Source organism: Ostrinia nubilalis, chromosome 9 (genome assembly GCF_963855985.1).
Source record: "Ostrinia nubilalis chromosome 9, ilOstNubi1.1, whole genome shotgun sequence".
In the NCBI taxonomy this organism is placed as follows: Eukaryota; Metazoa; Arthropoda; class Insecta; order Lepidoptera; family Crambidae; genus Ostrinia; species Ostrinia nubilalis.
Genome location: NC_087096.1, coordinates 16,712,860 through 16,731,777, shown reverse-complemented (window position 1 = coordinate 16,731,777; position 18,918 = coordinate 16,712,860). Strand labels below are relative to the sequence as shown.

The 18,918-nt window shown below is 40.2% G+C and overlaps 1 protein-coding gene across 1 annotated transcript; it reads left to right on the top strand.

Moving 5' to 3' along the window:
* The first annotated feature begins 870 nt into the window (after nt 1–870).
* On the top strand, nt 871–18,309 carry LOC135074872 (uncharacterized). The gene is made up of 3 exons (XM_063969254.1): nt 871–935; nt 4,076–4,215; nt 18,049–18,309. The coding sequence occupies exons 1-3, from the start codon at nt 923–925 to the stop codon at nt 18,307–18,309; spliced, it is 414 nt and encodes a 137-aa protein (XP_063825324.1). The 5' UTR covers nt 871–922.
* The last annotated feature ends 609 nt before the right edge of the window (nt 18,310–18,918 follow it).

Below are 18,918 nucleotides of genomic sequence, written 5' to 3'. Positions count from 1 at the left end.
GTGAGTCCTCGTGTAGTATAACGCGTGCGTCATCAGCGTGGGCAGAGAGCGGCACGGCCAAGTACCTGCGAGGTCTCCAGCGAGGGGCCGCGGCTCGCTGTGGACCGGCGCTCCGCTAACATGACGCTAGCTGGTGAGTCCTCGTGTAGTATAACGCGTGCGTCATCAGCGTGGGCAGAGAGCGGCACGGCCAAGTACCTGCGAGGTCTCCAGCGAGGGGCCGCGGCTCGCTGTGGACCGGCGCTCCGCTAACATGACGCTAGCTGGTGAGTCCTCGTGTAGTATAACGCGTGCGTCATCAGCGTGGGCAGAGAGCGGCACGGCCAAGTACCTGCGAGGTCTCCAGCGAGGGGCCGCGGCTCGCTGAGGACCGGCGCTCCGCTAACATGACGCTAGCTGGTGAGTCCTCGTGTAGTATAACGCGTGCGTCATCAGCGTGGGCAGAGAGCGGCACGGCCAAGTACCTGCGAGGTTTCCAGCGAGGGGCCGCGGTTCGCTGTGGACCGGCGCTCCGCTAACATGACGCTAGCTGGTGAGTCCTTGTGTTGTAGTATGACGCGTGCGTCATCAGTGCGGGCCCGAGAGCGGCACGGCCAAGTACCTGCGAGGTCTCCAGCGAGGGGCCGCGGTTCGCTGTGGACCGGCGCTCCGCTAACATGACGCTAGCTGGTGAGTCCTCGTGTAGTATAACGCGTGCGTCATCAGCGTGGGCAGAGAGCGGCACGGCCAAGTACCTGCGAGGTCTCCAGCGAGGGGCCGCGGCTCGCTGTGGACCGGCGCTCCGCTAACATGACGCTAGCTGGTGAGTCCTCGTGTAGTATAACGCGTGCGTCATCAGCGTGGGCAGAGAGCGGCACGGCCAAGTACCTGCGAGGTCTCCAGCGAGGGGCCGCGGCTCGCTGTGGACCGGCGCTCCGCTAACATGACGCTAGCTGGTGAGTCCTCGTGCTGTAGTATAAAGCGTGCGTCATCGCGTGGGCCCGAGAGCGGCACCGCCAAGTACCGACACCTGTGAGGTCTCCAGTTGGGAGCTGGACGTTAGTTGTGCGTTTGCAAGATCGTAACTGTTGGTAAATTTAATTTGTTAGTCCAACAGTTTTCATACAATTTCCTGCAGTTCAGCAAACAGACGACGTCCGGCTCAAAGCGTTTTATTTGAGAGAGCCTTTTTAGTCCTTTTACGCTAAGTTGCCTTTAGAAAGAAACGTACCTAGTTCTTTTAGTCATAAACGAGAGACACTGCAAATGTAAATACAGCATAGTTAAAGAAAAAAAAATATGTTACTTTGCAATCAAACATAATCAAATAAAACATGGACAGAAACAGTTTTTATTGGCGCTGACAAAGTATAAATTGAGGTCGGCGGACTAATTCTCAAGATACCAGTATTCCAAGAAACCAATAAATATTTAACTGATTTGAACCTTGAACTTGTTGAGCAATATGATTATTCCAAAAATTCTTTAGTACGTAATAAGTATAAAAGGTTTTGGCCTAAATTTTGTGCCTAAGCTCGTTAAGTCAAGTGATTTCGTAATTGAAGGTAGAACCTCAAGTATAATTCCCTAACGCAAATTGTGTATTTCATAAATAATATCGAGTTTATGAGCTTTCAAGTTTATTCTCAAACTGGTTCTCGTTATAACGCCGAAACAAAATTCTTTCGTTCTTTGACAGACAAAATTTTCGTTAATTTACTTCTTATTTGCAGAACAGAGTACCTACCATTTTGTTATTTATTCATATCACGTATGTGAAAAACTCAATTTCCACAACATAAGCAGCAAAGATTTAAAACTGGGTCAAACTTCACGAGGCTGAAGTTGTACCGAAAACGTCCTTCACATTTGATTTCACCGTATCACTAGTTCAAACAGTTTTATTTATGATGCGAAACGTGTTCAGAAGCGAGTTCATTTTCTTTTTGAACGAGCAACATACTTGGCGATTGGCTACGAAATTACAAAAGCGTTTTGTGTTTTTCTTTGACTTTTTTTTTATGCATAACAAGGCAGGCATTTGACCACAATCGCACCTGATGTTAAGTGGGATGCAGTCTAGGATGGTACATATCTGCCCTGTAAGTGCCTATTCACTCTCGCCTTGAAAAGGCCCGGATTATAGTTTTCGGGAAAGACTGTCTCTAATTAGGAGGTAGGTAATTGTGCATTTAATACACAAAAACGTAGGATTAATATTATTCTAGTCAATCTCAAGGCAAGGTGGAGTGATAACTTGCGAAAGCTCGCTGTAAAAGCTGAATGGGGTAATATAACGCGTATTGACGGCCTGTGTCCAGCAGGTGACTGTTTGTTAGTGTCAGTTATAGTGATGAATCCTTGGCTGACATTGTGCCTTAATTTCTAATATTCCTACTCAAGAGCTAAATTACCTAGTAATAGCTACAGCCACCGCACCACTATTAGATTTAATCTCAATTAGATCCGCAAATTGGAATTCTCGTTCATTGTTCAACATGGAACATATGGTGACAGCTTTATAACTGAAAATGCGTGCGGTTTGGCTCAATGACTTACGCTCGTACTTACAAACGATACTTGCAAATCGAACGCACAGCCGTTGGATAGAGCTATGTGATTGGTTCGTGTGTTACCCTGTGCGTCCACGCGCACTGTGAGAGCTCATAGTAATGTTTGTGAATACGGGCGTTAAACCCTACGTAGCGCGTTTCAGTTATCAAAAGTTCTCGTTTATGACCAATTAACTTTTTTTTTAAGTAAAGGCTTGTAGTTTTTTAGCTTATCAAGATTCTATACTTAGGTACCTATGATGACTGAAAAAATGTATATTTTTTGAAAAAATATTTTTTGAAAAATCTATATTTTTCAGTCAGTCAATCTATCATCATAGGTACCTATTCATTGCAATGTTTAAGACTCTCCAGCCGAAGTTTATCGCTTACATTGATGAATGCTATCCTTTTTTGTTGATAAATTGCGACTATTACACCCGCATGAGCTACCATTGTTTACCTTGATGCGCCGTTATACATAGCTGTCGTTCCGGAATCCGGAACTTACTGTGCTGTGCGCAGCTCATACGTATAAACCGAATATCGCTCGTGTCGCCCGTAAATAATACAGACATTATTGACTTTACACACGTTATTTATTCGACTCTGAACACGCCAAAGTGCACAAGTTTAATACGTAGCACGCTCGTGCCATTTGAAAACATTTATCATTGATCGAGCCATAAAATATCATAAACCTTACTTTTGACAATTTGATGGGATATAAAAAGCGGTAACAGTCGTGTTTTGTGACTGATGTATTCTCATTTGAATCAAATAAGCTTTATTCATTTTTCGTGTATCATTTTTGTTGTCAGACTTTTGATAAATTAAATGACGTCTCTGTAGGACAAGTCTTCAAGGATTTACACGAAGACCGTTTCAGCGTTGCCCGCTATCAGATGCTACCAGCAACCTTCATCAGATTGACCACCAGATCCCCAGAGATCCACTTGCTCCTTGTTACCAGTGCTCCCCTCTGGGAGGAGGACCCCCTTAACTTCACAGTAGAACACAAATTGCTCCATATTTCCTACTCCTAGAGTACGATACACTCATCATGGAGATTTACACGCCGGTGAAAATCTCCATCCAAATTTTCCGTTTACTTGCTACCCCGTCATCATCGAACCCTTACGATAGAAGTAGAAGCAGTATTAGACGTAGAATTCCAACTTCTCTTTATTTCCAGTGGTCCTAAAGTACGACCCGCTCATCACGGGGCTTCCCACGCTGGTGCAGGCGGGCGAGAACGCGCTCGTGAACTGCACCTCCGACTACTCCCCGCCTGGTGTCACCATTGAACCCTTACGATAGATGTAGAAGATTTATTAGAAGTGGAACTCAAATTGTTCCTTATTTCCAGTGCTCCTAGAGTACGACCCGCTCATCACGGGGCTTCCCACGCTGGTGCAGGCGGGTGAGAACGCGCTCGTAAACTGCACCTCCGACTACTCCCCGCCTGGTGCCACCACCGAACCCTTACGATAGAATTAGAAGCTGTATTAGAAGTGGAATTCAAATTGCTGCCTTATTTCCAGTGCTCCCAGAATACGACCCGCTCATCACGGGGCTTCCCACGCTGGTGCAGGCGGGTGAGAATGCGCTCGTGAACTGCACCTCCGACTACTCCCTGCCTGGTGCCACCATCGACTGGTTCGTCGACTCCGAGCCGCAGGAGGTAAGGGTACCTTTTATACATCTATACGAACTATACCGGGTGTTAGGTAAATGGGTATATGAGCCGACACTAGCCCATGTTAACATGTGCATATAAATGGTATGGTGAAGTCAGAAAATTGATATCTTCATTTTAATTATTTTAATTTTCATATAAATCGGATTTTATAAAATTTATTTTTGAAAAACTAAATAATGGACTTCTGTTAATTACAAAGAAACTAATTATAATAACTGCTTGTATTAAGCAGCTTACTTGAGTTAAGTACCTCTTCAAAACAAAATTTTGCGTGATATAAAATATCTGAACACTTAAAAATTTTAAATAATTGATAGACCTATCAAACTTTTAGGTTCAAAGACTTTTATAGGTTTTTGTAATAAGTTTTCTATGGCCCGGCGTGATAATTTTAATTTAGCTCCTCAAACAGCTGCGAAGGTGTCTCCACCGTGACAAATTAGAAAAGTTAATTTTAGAAATTAATTTAACACTTCAAAGCTAATAAATTGAACCAAGCTCCTGCGTGCTTGGCAAACTTTGACTCAAACATTTGAACAAATCTTTACGAATTGCTCTGAAGCCACAATCTGCACGATGAAGCGTCATTATTAAAATTCCATAATCATAATGCCAATTAAAAATTCAGTCCCATAATATCGTCATAAATAGTAAAAGAGCGCTAAATGACATGAAATTTGACCTTTACTGGTTAGGTTTTTATTGGCGGTAAAGCTGTAGATCCTTGCGACACAGGTGTTGCAGCGGCGGGAACGAGAGGTAACGAGTACGAGATGGAATAGTCCCGTCTTGTAAGTGACATCAATTAATAGCTGCATGCAATTTATTCTGCAATATTATGTCTTAAGTTCTAGCATGAGAATCTTTTGAAAAAAGTCATTCTAGCCAAGTCACAGGCGGTCAGATTTCTCTATTTGTGAATAACGAATAGTATAGCTTGGTAATCATAATAAAATTTACTCAAAAGGCTAACAAACTAACTCAAGACTACTTACTCGGCTTCTCTCCAAACAATTGACGAAACAGCTTCGGATCGATAGCCCGTGCACCTTGAAACGTAATAACCAGTTCAATCCGATTCCCTGCAGTCTCAGGCAAGCATGGTCGGACGTGACGCGAGGAGGTGAACCTTACTATTGGTTTTAAAAAGAATATGCTGAATTTTAAACAAAAGCACATACACGTACAAAGTATACGGCACGATATAAGCACGGCTTGACGTTTTCATGCATTTTATTTTATCTAAATGGGTTCAAACGAGCATTGCCGCAAGCAATGACAAATGACTATAACAACAACACCAGAAAAATGGCCGATGCGTTGAATGCGTTGTGCGTTTGTGCCGAAAAAATGACTGTTAAAATGCATTAAAACTGTCAGTTTCAACGGGTGGTGCTTATTAAGTATTTGGTTAAACGGGATTCTTTGAAAAATAAATAAATATCTATAGCGGTCAATAGGTTAAGGCCACGCGAGTAACAAAACCATGATTAGGTTTTTAATAAGACAATGTAATTTTATTACAATACCAATAAGTAAACAAGTAAATAATAGCTTTGTTTCTTCTTGGCCAGGTTCGCCGTGTTAGCGATAAGGGGATCGTTGTCGTGCCAACACCAAGTTAAATCTGATAGCCGCGGTAACCGGCATAGTACTCCAGTCTTATAATGAAAACCGTGACTTGGCAGGCGTAGGATGTGAAGAGATGTTTATACAATAATGCAATGTATACGAAAATAAAGTTCCGAGCAGCATGTCGAGATAAAACGTGTTCCTTTCACATTACGGCCTTATTCTTACAACCTATACTTAGTCACGAAAATATGCCGAGAATATTGCAACAGTGACGCCCGTACTCACAAACGATGCTAACTTAAGTGAATCAGCAAACCGAACACACAACATCAGCTCTGTGATTGGTTCGTATGTCACGCGCACTGGGAGACCTCATAGTATTGTTTGTGAATACGGGTGTGAGGCAGTTATTTCATGACGTATGTGAGAAATACTGGTACGGTTCGTGTCAGATTATGGATTTCGGAGCAAACAGTCGCTCGTTATTGGCTCAGTCATACTGCGATGGATAGATACGGTTTTGTTATTCTAATTAATTCACACGTAAGACTTTCATATGCTCTACATATTGTATTCTAATACGATATTACACATTTCTATTGAGTTATTCAGATAAGAATTGTCTTCGACGAAAATATGTAGATGCAGTTGTAGATCTTTTAAAAATTCTTGTAAAACAGAACTAAAGAAACTGAAACTAAAAATACTCTACAGTAAACATAGAATAAGAGAATTCTCACTCCTATTAAGAAACCAGTAGTGTTGCAAACGTTTATTTTAGTTTACTACGAAAGGAGGAAATATTTACAAAAACGAAACTCTACAGCTGAGTTATTTTCTTGGATTCAACGAAGTATGGTCACTGAATTTAAATACTTGTTAACTTTAACAGTACCTACAATTTAAAGACATTCAAATGAATACAGTTTAGTAATAACAAAATTAATTACTAGTAGCTTTCTAAAATTTTGTGGCTGGTTAAAGGTTTTTTTATGCATAACAAGGCAGGTATTTGACCACAATCGCACCTGGTGTTAAGTGGGATGAAGTCTAGCATGGTACATATCTGCCCTGTAAGTGCCTTTTCACTTTCGCCTTGAAAAAGCCTGGATTATAGTCTTCGAGAAAGACAGAAGCAGACAGCGAATTCCAATCCGAATTTAAAAAAAAAATCTATATAAGTTAATAAGTAATATATACTTACCCCCTTACTAATAAAAAGTTACACAGTTGTTGAACACTGTTTTAAAATGACATTTCCATACTAAACGTCACTTTAAAACACTGTTCAACGAGCGTGTAAGTTTTATTAGTAAGATCGTAGCATGGTATTAAAGGAAACGTAACCTCAATACCCTACAGCCAACAAGACGTGCTCGCCGTCGGTTTAACTAAGCCGGTTAATATTTAACTTAACGTTAGCGTAACGAGGTCTAGTTAGCGCAACGGAGGATTAAGAATGTGTAGGGAGAAATACGACGATGGTGAGTCTCGCTAGTTTAAAGCTTTGTAAGCTTACACTAGAGCTGCGCTAATGTCGGTACTTTGACTATCGATTGCTATAAACGTTCTAGAATAGCAACTGCACTCTGGAAAACATTTTTTTTTTAAACTTGAATATAGGGTTTATTTTTATTATGTCTTTTCAAAACTCATGTAATAACGTGGAAATACCATAAAATACGACTATCGAATCTATGAGTTGCTTCTCTTTGCACATAATCTTGCTGACCGCACCGTGTTCAAGCATCCTTATAATATCTATAAATTGTATAATATCTATCAATAAATTGAAAATTCTCAACATTACCGCCTCATGAATAATTTATGATTATCCGAAGAAAAATTATGATTATCCGAAGAAAAATTAATGAAACCAAAGCGACTATAATACTACTGTTCAAACTAATAAATCGCAAAGTTTAGCAAACATTTCCTTTTCTTTCCCGGCGCTAAATTTGAGCTTGTCTAAAAAATGCTGGGATGGCTGCCCTCCTCTGCCCTTACTGAATTTTAATATTACTAGTTTTCAAACAAAGCTACAATTGTGGTTCGTTTAAGACTTAATAAGAAGCTTCTTTAGTTATTAACATCAAAAACAAATATTAGAAGATTAACTTAGATTGTCTCCTAAGTTATCAGACAATGTGTTCTTTAGTAATGTTAATTAAGTATTTCAACTTTATTTAGTAACTTATATTAAATGAAATAATACAGTTTAGTTGGCTTTTGTTTACGTTTATGTGAATAGAAGAATAGTTTTATTTATTTACATCGATACATATTTGAACATTTATTTATTCTAATAAGGAACGTTAACAGTAGGTGTTGGATTTCACTGAGGGCTATCGTTTTAGCGCTTACCAGTTAGCGCCACTGTAGAGTAAGGTCCTGTCACTTGCTAGTAGCGAAGACAGTGGCACCAACTGGTGAGCGCTAAAGTGGTAGGAGGACCTATCGCATTTGCACTTATCAAGATGGCGCCACTGTAGAGTAAGGTCCTGTCAATCGCCAGGGGTGCCAACTGTTAAGTATAATAACGATAGCCCTCATTAGTTAATTCCAGTCATGTGAATTATCACTCCAGAGCTAATAATACACCTACATACGAGTACCTTTAACGCGTGTCATATCTTCAAAATGCCCTCGCCATTGCAGTTACCCTTTCACACTCTCTCGCCACAAAAGAAGTAATCTCGATGCCCACCGAAACCTTTCAATATAACCACATCACGCCAACAAAAGGTGTGCGCAAAACCCTTATACTTTAAGGCTTCGAACACACTACTAACTAAAATGAGCTATAAAAAGGTATAATTACAAATAACAATACAATTAGGCTCGCACTCTCATTGTGTTTTTTGTATGTAAGATTTTGTAAATTACTAGCTTATAACTCCTATTTTGTTCTCGTTGTTTCGATGAAAAGTTACTTTGATAAAGTATGTGCTATTCCGATATTGATATTGGTAGGCTCTGCGGCTCTGAGGTAGGTATCTACAGCAATTTATTTTACAAAAAAAATTATGAACATCGTACAGTTTCATTGTTTCAAATTCCGACTTGAAGCGTGTGAGGCGCATCTATCGTCACAATCTTTATTATTTGATATGAGCATTCAACTACGACTTAAATTCCTTAACCCATCTCAAATATCCAATAGTAAGGTCACGCCTTTGTACCATGATGCTGCGACATGCTACGGGATATTATTGCATATAAAAAAGTTGTTTCCCGGGAATTTCGTAATAAAATAAATCGCCTGATACCGTCTAGTCTCGGGAGGGATATGTGGGGCCATATCTTCTTGTGTGTTTAAGTATTGTGTGAATAAACATACATAGTAGGGGTGAATAAAAACCACGTGTTATCCGATACCATCTTTGATTAAAATTGCGGTCGAAATAAGCTTTTTTTGTGAAAGACCTAACGAAGCAAACATGGTTAAGCTAAACTAGCATATTTGAATACAAAGCCTTTTCGTAGTGTGTTTGGCGTCGGCACAATTAATGGTTAATTTGTAACGGACTACAAAGCTAACTGTATTTGGAGGTTTGAATACCGGGACAAATACTTAGGTATTACTGATGACCAGATATACCCAGAGGTGTTTTTAATCATCTAAATTAGGTACCGTTCGACACCAATTACGTAATGGTACCTAATAGCCTTGATATACGCGGGATTCGAATTCGCTACTTCCAGTAGTGTTGTGGGCATCAAATTCACCGGGACTTGTAGATCACAAGATCAAACAGGCAAAAAATATTCAAAATATTGAAAACCTTAATATTTCATTGACCAATACCCAAGTTTTTCAGGTTGAAAAAACTAATTTACCTTTGAAGTGTCGCAATGCTCCACTCCTGTTAAATCGAAATTTTGACACTCCAAGGGAGATAAAAATAATAAGGAAATATTCCCGTATTTATTTCATAACGTTGTAATTATTTTAATCAAAGTTTTAATATGATCAGCTCATCATGTTTAAAAACTCTTAAAGGTATAAAAAACATCTTTCAGGTATACCAATAAGAAAGAAAGAAAATACATTTATTTGGCACACTAGAACAACAAATTACAGAATATTAATAGGATAAAAAAATTAATTTAAAAATTATGCCAAATAGGCATAATTTTTAAATTAATTTTTTTATCCTATTAATATTCTGTAAATAAGCGCAACGCGGTTTCCTGCTTAGGGAATTAAAGTCTTATCTCTAAATGAAACAAAATATAAATGAACACTGCTATTAGAGAATAGCAAAGCGGTTGTGTGACCAGAATGAGAATCCAGCAGTAACTATAATACTTTAAAACGGCATTCGGGCGCTCGCTGCGAAAAACAACGAATAAAATTTCAACGGTTTCAAAGCGCCGCACTAGGGATGTATCCGTTAAAGTTTTTTTTTTAGTATCAGCCAAATTAAAAAGGTAACATCAACTGCCTTCTTTTTACCCATGTTTGCACATCAAGCAAAAAAAGCAATGAAATAAAGAGGTGCCTTATGTTTAATTGATATACCATTGGGTTGCTCTACCAGCTTCGCGTAGCAATTTTCAGAAACAACTGAATACTACTGCAATACGCTCAGCACTGCACATTCAATCTTACCATAACGAAATAGTTATTAATATAAGTACAAGCTAAGAATAGTCTTAGGCTTAGAAGTACGCATGCAATTGTTATTACTACGACTCTTGAGTCACCAATAATATACCTAAAAGTTTGATTTAAATCGGCCAAAAATGCCGAAAACCCATCGCTCCTATCACAGCACTTAGTTACACAAGTGGTCGAACGAACAAAAACACAACACGGCGTTGGAACTGAATCCTTAACCACAGCCATTGTGCGGCACACCTATTGAATTCGTTTTTAATAACATTTTGACGCGCCCATTATGTTTACGGCAGCGAACTGCAAAGCGTTTTTGTAAAGGTCAAGACAGGGTCAGGTCTTGAATGGCGGTTGTATTTTTTGTTTTTTGATCGATAGGAAATTTTTCCCGGATTCCAGCTGCCAGGTTTCAGAACGTGAACTTTCACGTTGTTTCAATTTCTACTCAAGCCAGTGAATTTTCAGATAAACTAATTAGCTTTTATTTGAGGAATTTTCAACCACATTTTGGCTTGAATACCGCCTACATCTCTTCGACGAGTCCAAAAAAAGTCTGATAACAGATATTTTAATTAGAAGGCTGACCACATAATTAACATTCTTCGATTATTGAAAGACTTGTGACTACATTGCCAAATTTGAATGTCAAAGTTAGAGAAAGGTCCTGCGATCCCTAAGCTCAGGGCGCGTGACCCCCTTTGTAGACTGGCCTTTATTCATGGATAGTGTTGTCGTTATTGAAAAAAACTAGTACCTAGTAGGTATCGATAGCATTTGACGACAACTATGAAGACACGTAAATCAAAAAGAATAGGTTAAAATCAGTAGTTGTCTTTACCTGCGAGGGAAAGAAAGAGGAGGCTTGTTGAGGTCTCCAAGTGTTAGTTACTTTAATGAGAATAATGTCCGAGAAATTTTATCCGTGAACTTGTCACGTATTGGTAGAGTTAGATGTAAAAGTTTTAGATCTATAGAAGTACCTGTCGATAAGTCTTCTGAGGCTTACCTACATTGACTTACTACGATGGGTGTAGGTACCATGCATCAAATACAGGCTGTATTCACACACTTATCAAAAGTATATTGGCTTTAAATACCAACTCATATCACGCACCTATCCAATATGATAATCGATAGATAGAATAGTTACGTACTTGGCATACCCAACACTACCCCTCGGCACTTTAATTTTTACACGTCACTGAAGTAACGATTTTCGCCATTCCGAATAAATCCCCGAAAACAACACAGCACTTTTGCAAGCCACTTTCTGCGTAATTTGCGATTTTCAAGTCATGATCTGTACAGTGAGTGGCCTCGATCAAAACAATGGCGGTAGGTTCGATGAGACCCAGTTTTTTTGTTACCTGTATGAATTGTTATAACTGGAGCTAGACCTTAGAAGCCTTCAAGTCTGCTCTTTATAATCCTATTAAGGACAATAAAGTTGACAGACCTGCTATAAGTTTTCTTCCATTGAAAATACTTTTCCAAAATATTAAGGCTATAAAAGTTGAACAGATAACACCGGTCAACAAAAAAAAAAATTTTTTTTGCGCATGGATTTTACTTATTATATTCTGATTATATAAGCAAATTAATATAAAAAAGTGCGATTACAAATCGAAAATATTTGCTTTTTAAGAAGTTATAGGGATTTGAATTTTCCATCTTCATAGTAGAATGTCTCTAAAGATGCACGTCCCATTCTCATTGGGATATATTTATAAATAATTATGGGGGCTTATTTGCAAGAACAAGGGGCACGCTTTCATCAAAATATAGTGAGATTTGAGAGACGACGTTACCAAGGCCAGTAACCTGAAAGAATGATAGAGTTAGATTTTTATGCGAAAAATCTTCTATGGAACATGACAGGAAATTAGAACTTTTCATTTTTAATAAATATTTGGACTCTATTTTAAATTTTCTCTTGTGAGAATGAATCTTAAATGGATGTTTGGTATGTTTTAATAATTAGAAAGAATGAATGAAAGAAAGAAAAAAATATATTTGGCAACAAATTGAATCATCTCTATGTTCATGTTTCATACATTCATTGATATGAATTTTTCTATTTTTTACACATAAAAGCAAATTCAGAACAATTTTTTGTTGTTAATCTTATTTCTAGGTCATAAAGCAATAAAAATAAGCTATGCATAACCCGTGCGCAAAAATGCTGTAGACAGTTGTAATTGATCGTATTTCATCATAAAAGCAGATTGGACCCAAATGTTAAATTAACAAATCTGTATTTAGACGGCCAAGCTTAACGCAATCAAAAACAAAATTAGACTAAGCGATTTCCAATGTTTTGAAACGAAATCCGTCAATTAAAATGTGTTTAAATTATTCAAGATGTCGTTAGGTCACTAATGAGATCGGCTCTCCTTTCCGACTCGAATGCTTTTCGTCTTCCAATTAATGTTTGTTTATTCGTTATTTCGATTCGACGTCGAATAAGGCTCTTACAAAGTGTAAGGACAGTTGGCATGTACAAACTTATACAAAATTCAAACTTGAATTCTGAATTCGACATCATTAAAAGTCGTTATCTTTTAATTAAAAACGAGACTTATACTGGGGTTCAATTGTGTACATAAATACATCTCAGTCATCTAAAAGCATATACAATTTTCCATTTTTTTACCAAAGCAAGTAAGACCTACAATTCGCTGGAAAACTCGTTTAATCCATTTAAAGTTTATGTTCTAAAATTTAGTAATAATCGTTTTAACTTGAACAAGACTTCTATAGCAATTTCATTAGACAATCAATCTACTACAAAATCCAAATCTCATTACAAAATTTCTCTTACATTTCGTTGGGCTAGCCTGAAATTAGAAAACGAACTTTTGTTCTTAGATCCGATTCAAATTAAATTCCTTTTTTACTTTTAATATATCTCTCGTCAAAGTGCCACGCATATTAAATATTATAATCAAACAAGATCTAATATATTTCGAGCAGCTATCTAACATGGAATCTCAAATATTTCATTAAATTTGAAAAGGACGTTGCCGTAAGAAACAGTTTGCACGTCAGGTCATATGAAAATGTAATAAAACCGTGTCTCTATCCTAGACTGCTTTTAAACGTCTTTTAAGCCAGGTATATTTAATTTAGTAGCTAATGGCCATTAAGGCGATACGTTTACGAGTGACGAAGCGTCCGTCGTGTAGTTCAAATTCTCTTAATTACTTTAAAGCTTAAACAGTAAGTAACTCTTAGACTGAATAAAAGCATAAAAGGCAAAATTGCAAGTTGAACAAAAGGATGACGGTATTACCTTCTTTGATATTTATTTAGGCTGGGTTGCACCATCTTACTTTAACTTTGACAAACGTCAAAAATTACATTTAATACACCTATCCTATTGCCTGTGGTCAACCACCCGATCGATTTTTTCATAACATCCACGTACACGCGAATCTTCAACGTGTATTTAGCACCCATGAGTTTAAAGCTATTTTAAAGGCTTTAAACCGCCTTTTCAGAGGGTAGAGTACAGATAGGGGAAGGAAAATATCCAAGTGCGTGTCGGACGTTCATTAGCGCCAGTTCCGCAGCAAATACAGATTGTTTCGTTGTTTGCCAACGGGAATTCTTATTGTGTGATTTTCCCCTTTTCCCCGAATTATGGGTAACTTTGAGGGAAACTGCCTTCATTACAATAACGACGTTTATCTGTTTCCTATGGCAATGAGGCACTTCTGACCAAATAAAAAACATTAAACAAAGGTTTGTTTGGGCACTTACTGAAATTAGGTAACTGGCCACTTGACCGTTGTTCTGCCTACTGTTACCAATAACCTCAATAGACCCTGGCCAAGTACAGCAGCGTGGTTAAACATTGTCATTTGACCTTAGTGCAACAAGATCATTTTAAATACCTAATTGCAATTAAAGAGACCTCTTTTAATTATGAATGTCTCTCTATTCTTATTTTCATTTTCATGACGAGTTATTTCTTGCAAAGTCTCTTGCAAAAGCATAGAAGACGAGGTGGAAGTGTCGCGGTAGTCAAAGAAAGTGACCTTGAACTGCGTAGGCTGTCTCGACAAATAAAAGACAAGTGGTGGCGGGACAAAGCTTGTCACATGCAGTGGCTCGCTGACACAAACCAACTTGGGGAGTTCTACTGCGAGGTACGTAAGCTGATTGGTACACCATATCGGGCAAAAGTACCCTTGAGGTCTGTAGACGGTACGCAATTACTGACAAGTAAGGAAGATGTACTAAGGCGTTGGGCCGAACACTTCAATACTTTGCTCAACGTAGATCGATCAACTGATCTTAATAATATCAGCTTAATGCCTCAACTCCCTCTAGCCACTGAGTTGGATGAGCCCCTGACTTGTGGGGAGGTTGTCACTGCCATCAGGCAGCAGCAAAACAAGCGGGCGGTTGGCATTGACCTTATACCGGGAGAGCTGCTCAAGTGCGGGGGTGAGGAGTTACATAAGTTGGTTTGGGAACTATTTGTTCGCATGTGGGAGGAAGAGCGAGTACCCGAAAGCTTTAAAGTATCTCGCATCAGTGCCCTGTACAAGAACAAAGGGGACCGTTCCGACTGCAACTCTTACCGTGGTATTTCGCTTCTGTCATCCCCTGGAAAGGCCTTTGCCAGAGTCCTTTTAAACCGCCTAAAGGATTTGTCAGAACGGATCCTGCCCGAAACCCAGTTTGGCTTCCGACCTGACCGAGGTACCTGTGAAGCTATCTTCTCCGTGCGTCAATTACAGGAAAAAAGCAGAGAGCAGGGTCAGCTATATCTCTGCTTTGTTAACTTGGAGAAAGCGTTCGATAGTGTGCCTCGTGAAGCTCTCTGGATGGTGCTGGGAAAATTAGGGTGCACGGGAAAGTTTGTGAGACTTCTGAGACTCCTTCACGACGATATGCAGTGCTGCGTCGCCGTAGACGGCGAACAGTCAGATTTCTTCCCCGTTACCTGTGGGGTGAAACAAGGGTGTGTGCTAGCGCCCACACTGTTTGCTCTATACTTTGCGGTGGTAGTCAAAGAGGTTCTACAAACTGTTTCTGAGGGAGTCCGCATCCGTTTTCGCACAGATGGCAGCCTGTTCAACTTAGCCAGACTTAAGGCGCGCACTAAAGTCTCGTATGCACTGATCACTGAGATCATGTATGCTGATGATTTGTGCTTTCTAGCAGAATCCTCAGAAGGCCTGCAACAGCTGATGTCCGTCTTTCACCAGGCATGCCGCAAGTTCGGCCTGAAGATAAGTGTCAAGAAGACAGAAGTGATGTCTTTGGACACAAATGACCACGAGTCTCTAAGCATTATGCTTGGTGAGGATGTACTGAAACAGGTGGATAAGTTCCGATATCTGGGGAGTACTATAACATCCAAATGTGATCTTGATACCGAGATCAGCAGCAGGATCAGTGCTGCAGCTGCAGCATTTGGGAAGCTGCGTTCCAAGGTTTTCTGCTCGCATGACCTAAAGCTAGCTACAAAAATTTTAATATACATGGCGGTTGTGCTGCCAAACCTACTGTACTCCTCCGAGGCGTGGTGCGTGTATCGCCACCATATACGCACACTGGATCGTTTCCACCTCAAATGCCTTCGCACCATCATGAAGATCAGATGGTCTGATCGAGTGCGCAATACCGAGGTGCTACGACGAGCCCATGTGGGTGGCATTGAGGCCTATATAATGCGTCGCCAACTTCGATGGTGTGGTCACGTATCACGTATGACGGAGGAGAGAGTGGCGAAGCGCATCTTCTACTCTGAACTTGAGGAGGGTAAGCGGAAACATGGCGGTCAACTCCTCAGGTACAAAGATGTACAGAAGCGGCACATGAAAAGATGCAACATTGAGCCCTCTCAGTGGGAAGGTTTGGCAGCACAGCGTCCAGAATGGCGGGAGATTGTGAAAAGGCAAGTCCACGAGTTCGAGGTGCAGCGTACGACTGAACTCGACGCGAAGCGCGATGACTTGAAGGCCCGTCCATCTGCCGCCTTTCACTATAACTATGTTGGCGGCGTGCTCAGATGCCCTCAATGCGCGAGGGATTTTACCGCGAAAATAAGCTACGTAAGCCATCTTCGGGCACACCAGCGCCGCCTAGACAGCTAGGAGTCGGAGTGGTCGCCATGGCCGAAATCGGTCGGATGGATCATCATCATCATCATCATTTTTCTATAATAATCCACTAAGAATTTCTAGAGTTTTAATTTGGATAAATAAACTGATCAGTGCTGCCAACATCAGTAATCCATAATCCAGTTTCAAGCTCCCAAAAGGTATTAATAAAAAATGGTTACCATCAAAATCATTAATTTCATAGCAAGCAAGCCTTCAGCTGAGGAAGGCCGTAGCGGAAATTAATCCATTCAGCAAGGCAATCATGGCCGAACCGGTCCCATTCATAATTACTATTAATGTCGGAGGCTTTATCATTACCCTCATTTTGGCCATAATGTTAAAACGTAATAAGAAGCGATGTAAAATCGATTTATTATTCGCGAAGGGTTTGCCGATGACTAAGGGTTAAAGACAGTTAGGGACTGAAATTCAGAACCTGCTGATATCTTTCCCAAATACTATGATCAGCTCTCCACGGTAAGAGTCGCAGTCAGTTAGACATTTACTGGAAAGGTAAGTACCACCCTAGACTGCATCTACACTGAAATTCAGTGATGATTGTGGCCAAATACTTACCACTTTGTGGCAACTTCACATTTAGAAATTATTGACTTATTGACTAATTAAATCACAAATTAGAAGGCAAATTAATATTTATTTATTCTACAATAACTTCTAATTTTCACCCAGCAAAACAAGCAAGACAAGACTTCGCGGTCGCGCGGTTATTACAAAGCACATTTTAAAACTAAAATTATTTAATTATAATCCGCCCAAAGACCCTGGTCGGAGTTAAAATAAATTAATATAAAATACTTATCATCATTAACATGATTAATTCACCAAAAGCTTTCAAATTAGCAAAGTATCCGGGAATAAGAATCAGTGGCTACTCACACACACACATACTCACATACACATTTTCAATTAGTTCCTTTTGGAGGATGCAAGGCAAAGGGAAAGGAGTTCTAAAGTAATATATTAGGACTTCATTTTACTTGAAAGCGGTAGCTAACATGTTTATAGACTTCGGTATCGAGAAAAGCTTTTTTCAGTGATATTCCTTCAATAGTAACATAACTCCCTAGCAAGCCTATCTATTATGGTACTTTATACTTTCATCAATGAAATGTTAATGCAATTTTAATGTTATTAGCTCTTTTATTTATTTTACGAACGACTGCAGCACTGCATGAACACCACAAAGCGAGCTTGGGACACAACAAGTTCCTTTCTCATAGTGTCCCCAGAATAACCATAAAGTTTTCTAAGCATTATTCGAAAAAAATAATTAAAAATTAGAATTGAGGATTTTTTGTTATTTTGGTACCTTTATTGCTCCAATGCGTCAAATCCAAAATCCTGAGATAAACGGGAATTTTCATTAGATAATAAACGTTTTTTAGGGTTCAGTAGTCCTGACAAGGAACCCTTATATTAGATATGTCTGTCTGTCTGTCCGAGGTTTTTCTTCATTCATATTGTTCGTCTCTTCCCCAGGACCCCGTCATAACCGGCACGACGCACGTGTCCGGCGCGGACGGGGAAGGCCTCCGGGCATCGTGGCGGACACTGCACGTGTTCCCGGACGACTACCCCACGCACCGCGGCTACCTGTCGCTGCGGTGCCGCGCCACGCTCGCCACGCGCCCGCCGCACGCTCGCAGCATGTCCGTGCGGCTGTACGTGGCTAGTCGGCCCCATATATCGTCTTATATGTTTAGTAAGAATAGTAAGTATCTACCAGTGCAGTTGTTATAGTCAAGAGTCTGGTCTTAGTGACCCTAATCATCATCAGTTCATTTAGTCACCGTTTCAGGAACACGACACTCCCCCTACGCTGGTTTTAGAGACCAGATGATCGCATATGTGTCCCTTAGTCGCTTTAGTCACCCCAAAGCAAGCGTATACCGACTAAATGCACTTTTACCCGGACGACTACCCCACGCACCGCGGCTACCTGTCGCTGCGGTGCCGCGCCACGCTCGCCACGCGCCCGCCGCACGCTCGCAGCATGTCCGTGCGGCTGTACGTGGCTAGCCGCCCGCATATATCGTCTTATATGTTTAGTAAGAATAGTAAGTATCCATCATTTCAATTAAATAAAAGTCAGGACTTCAGGAGGCTGGCCGAAGAGATTGGCATCATGATCTGGTCATTTGGTGTCCACTGCAGAAGCACAAAACTCTCTCTACGCTAGTTATACAGACCTGATGATTGCATCTTTGTCCCTTTATCGCCGTAGTCACCCCAAAGCAAACATATACGAGTACCTACTAAATGCACTTTACGACTACCCCACGCACCGCGGCTATCTGTCGCTGCGGTGCCGCGCCACGCTCGCCACGCGCCCGCCGCACGCTCGCAGCA

Excerpts from the sequence above, each read along its gene's own strand:
- LOC135074872 (XM_063969254.1), top strand. Across the intron at positions 4,216-18,048 it reads TCGACTCCGAGCCGCAGGAG|GACCCCGTCATAACCGGCAC; the intron begins GTAAGGGTACCT and ends TCTCTTCCCCAG.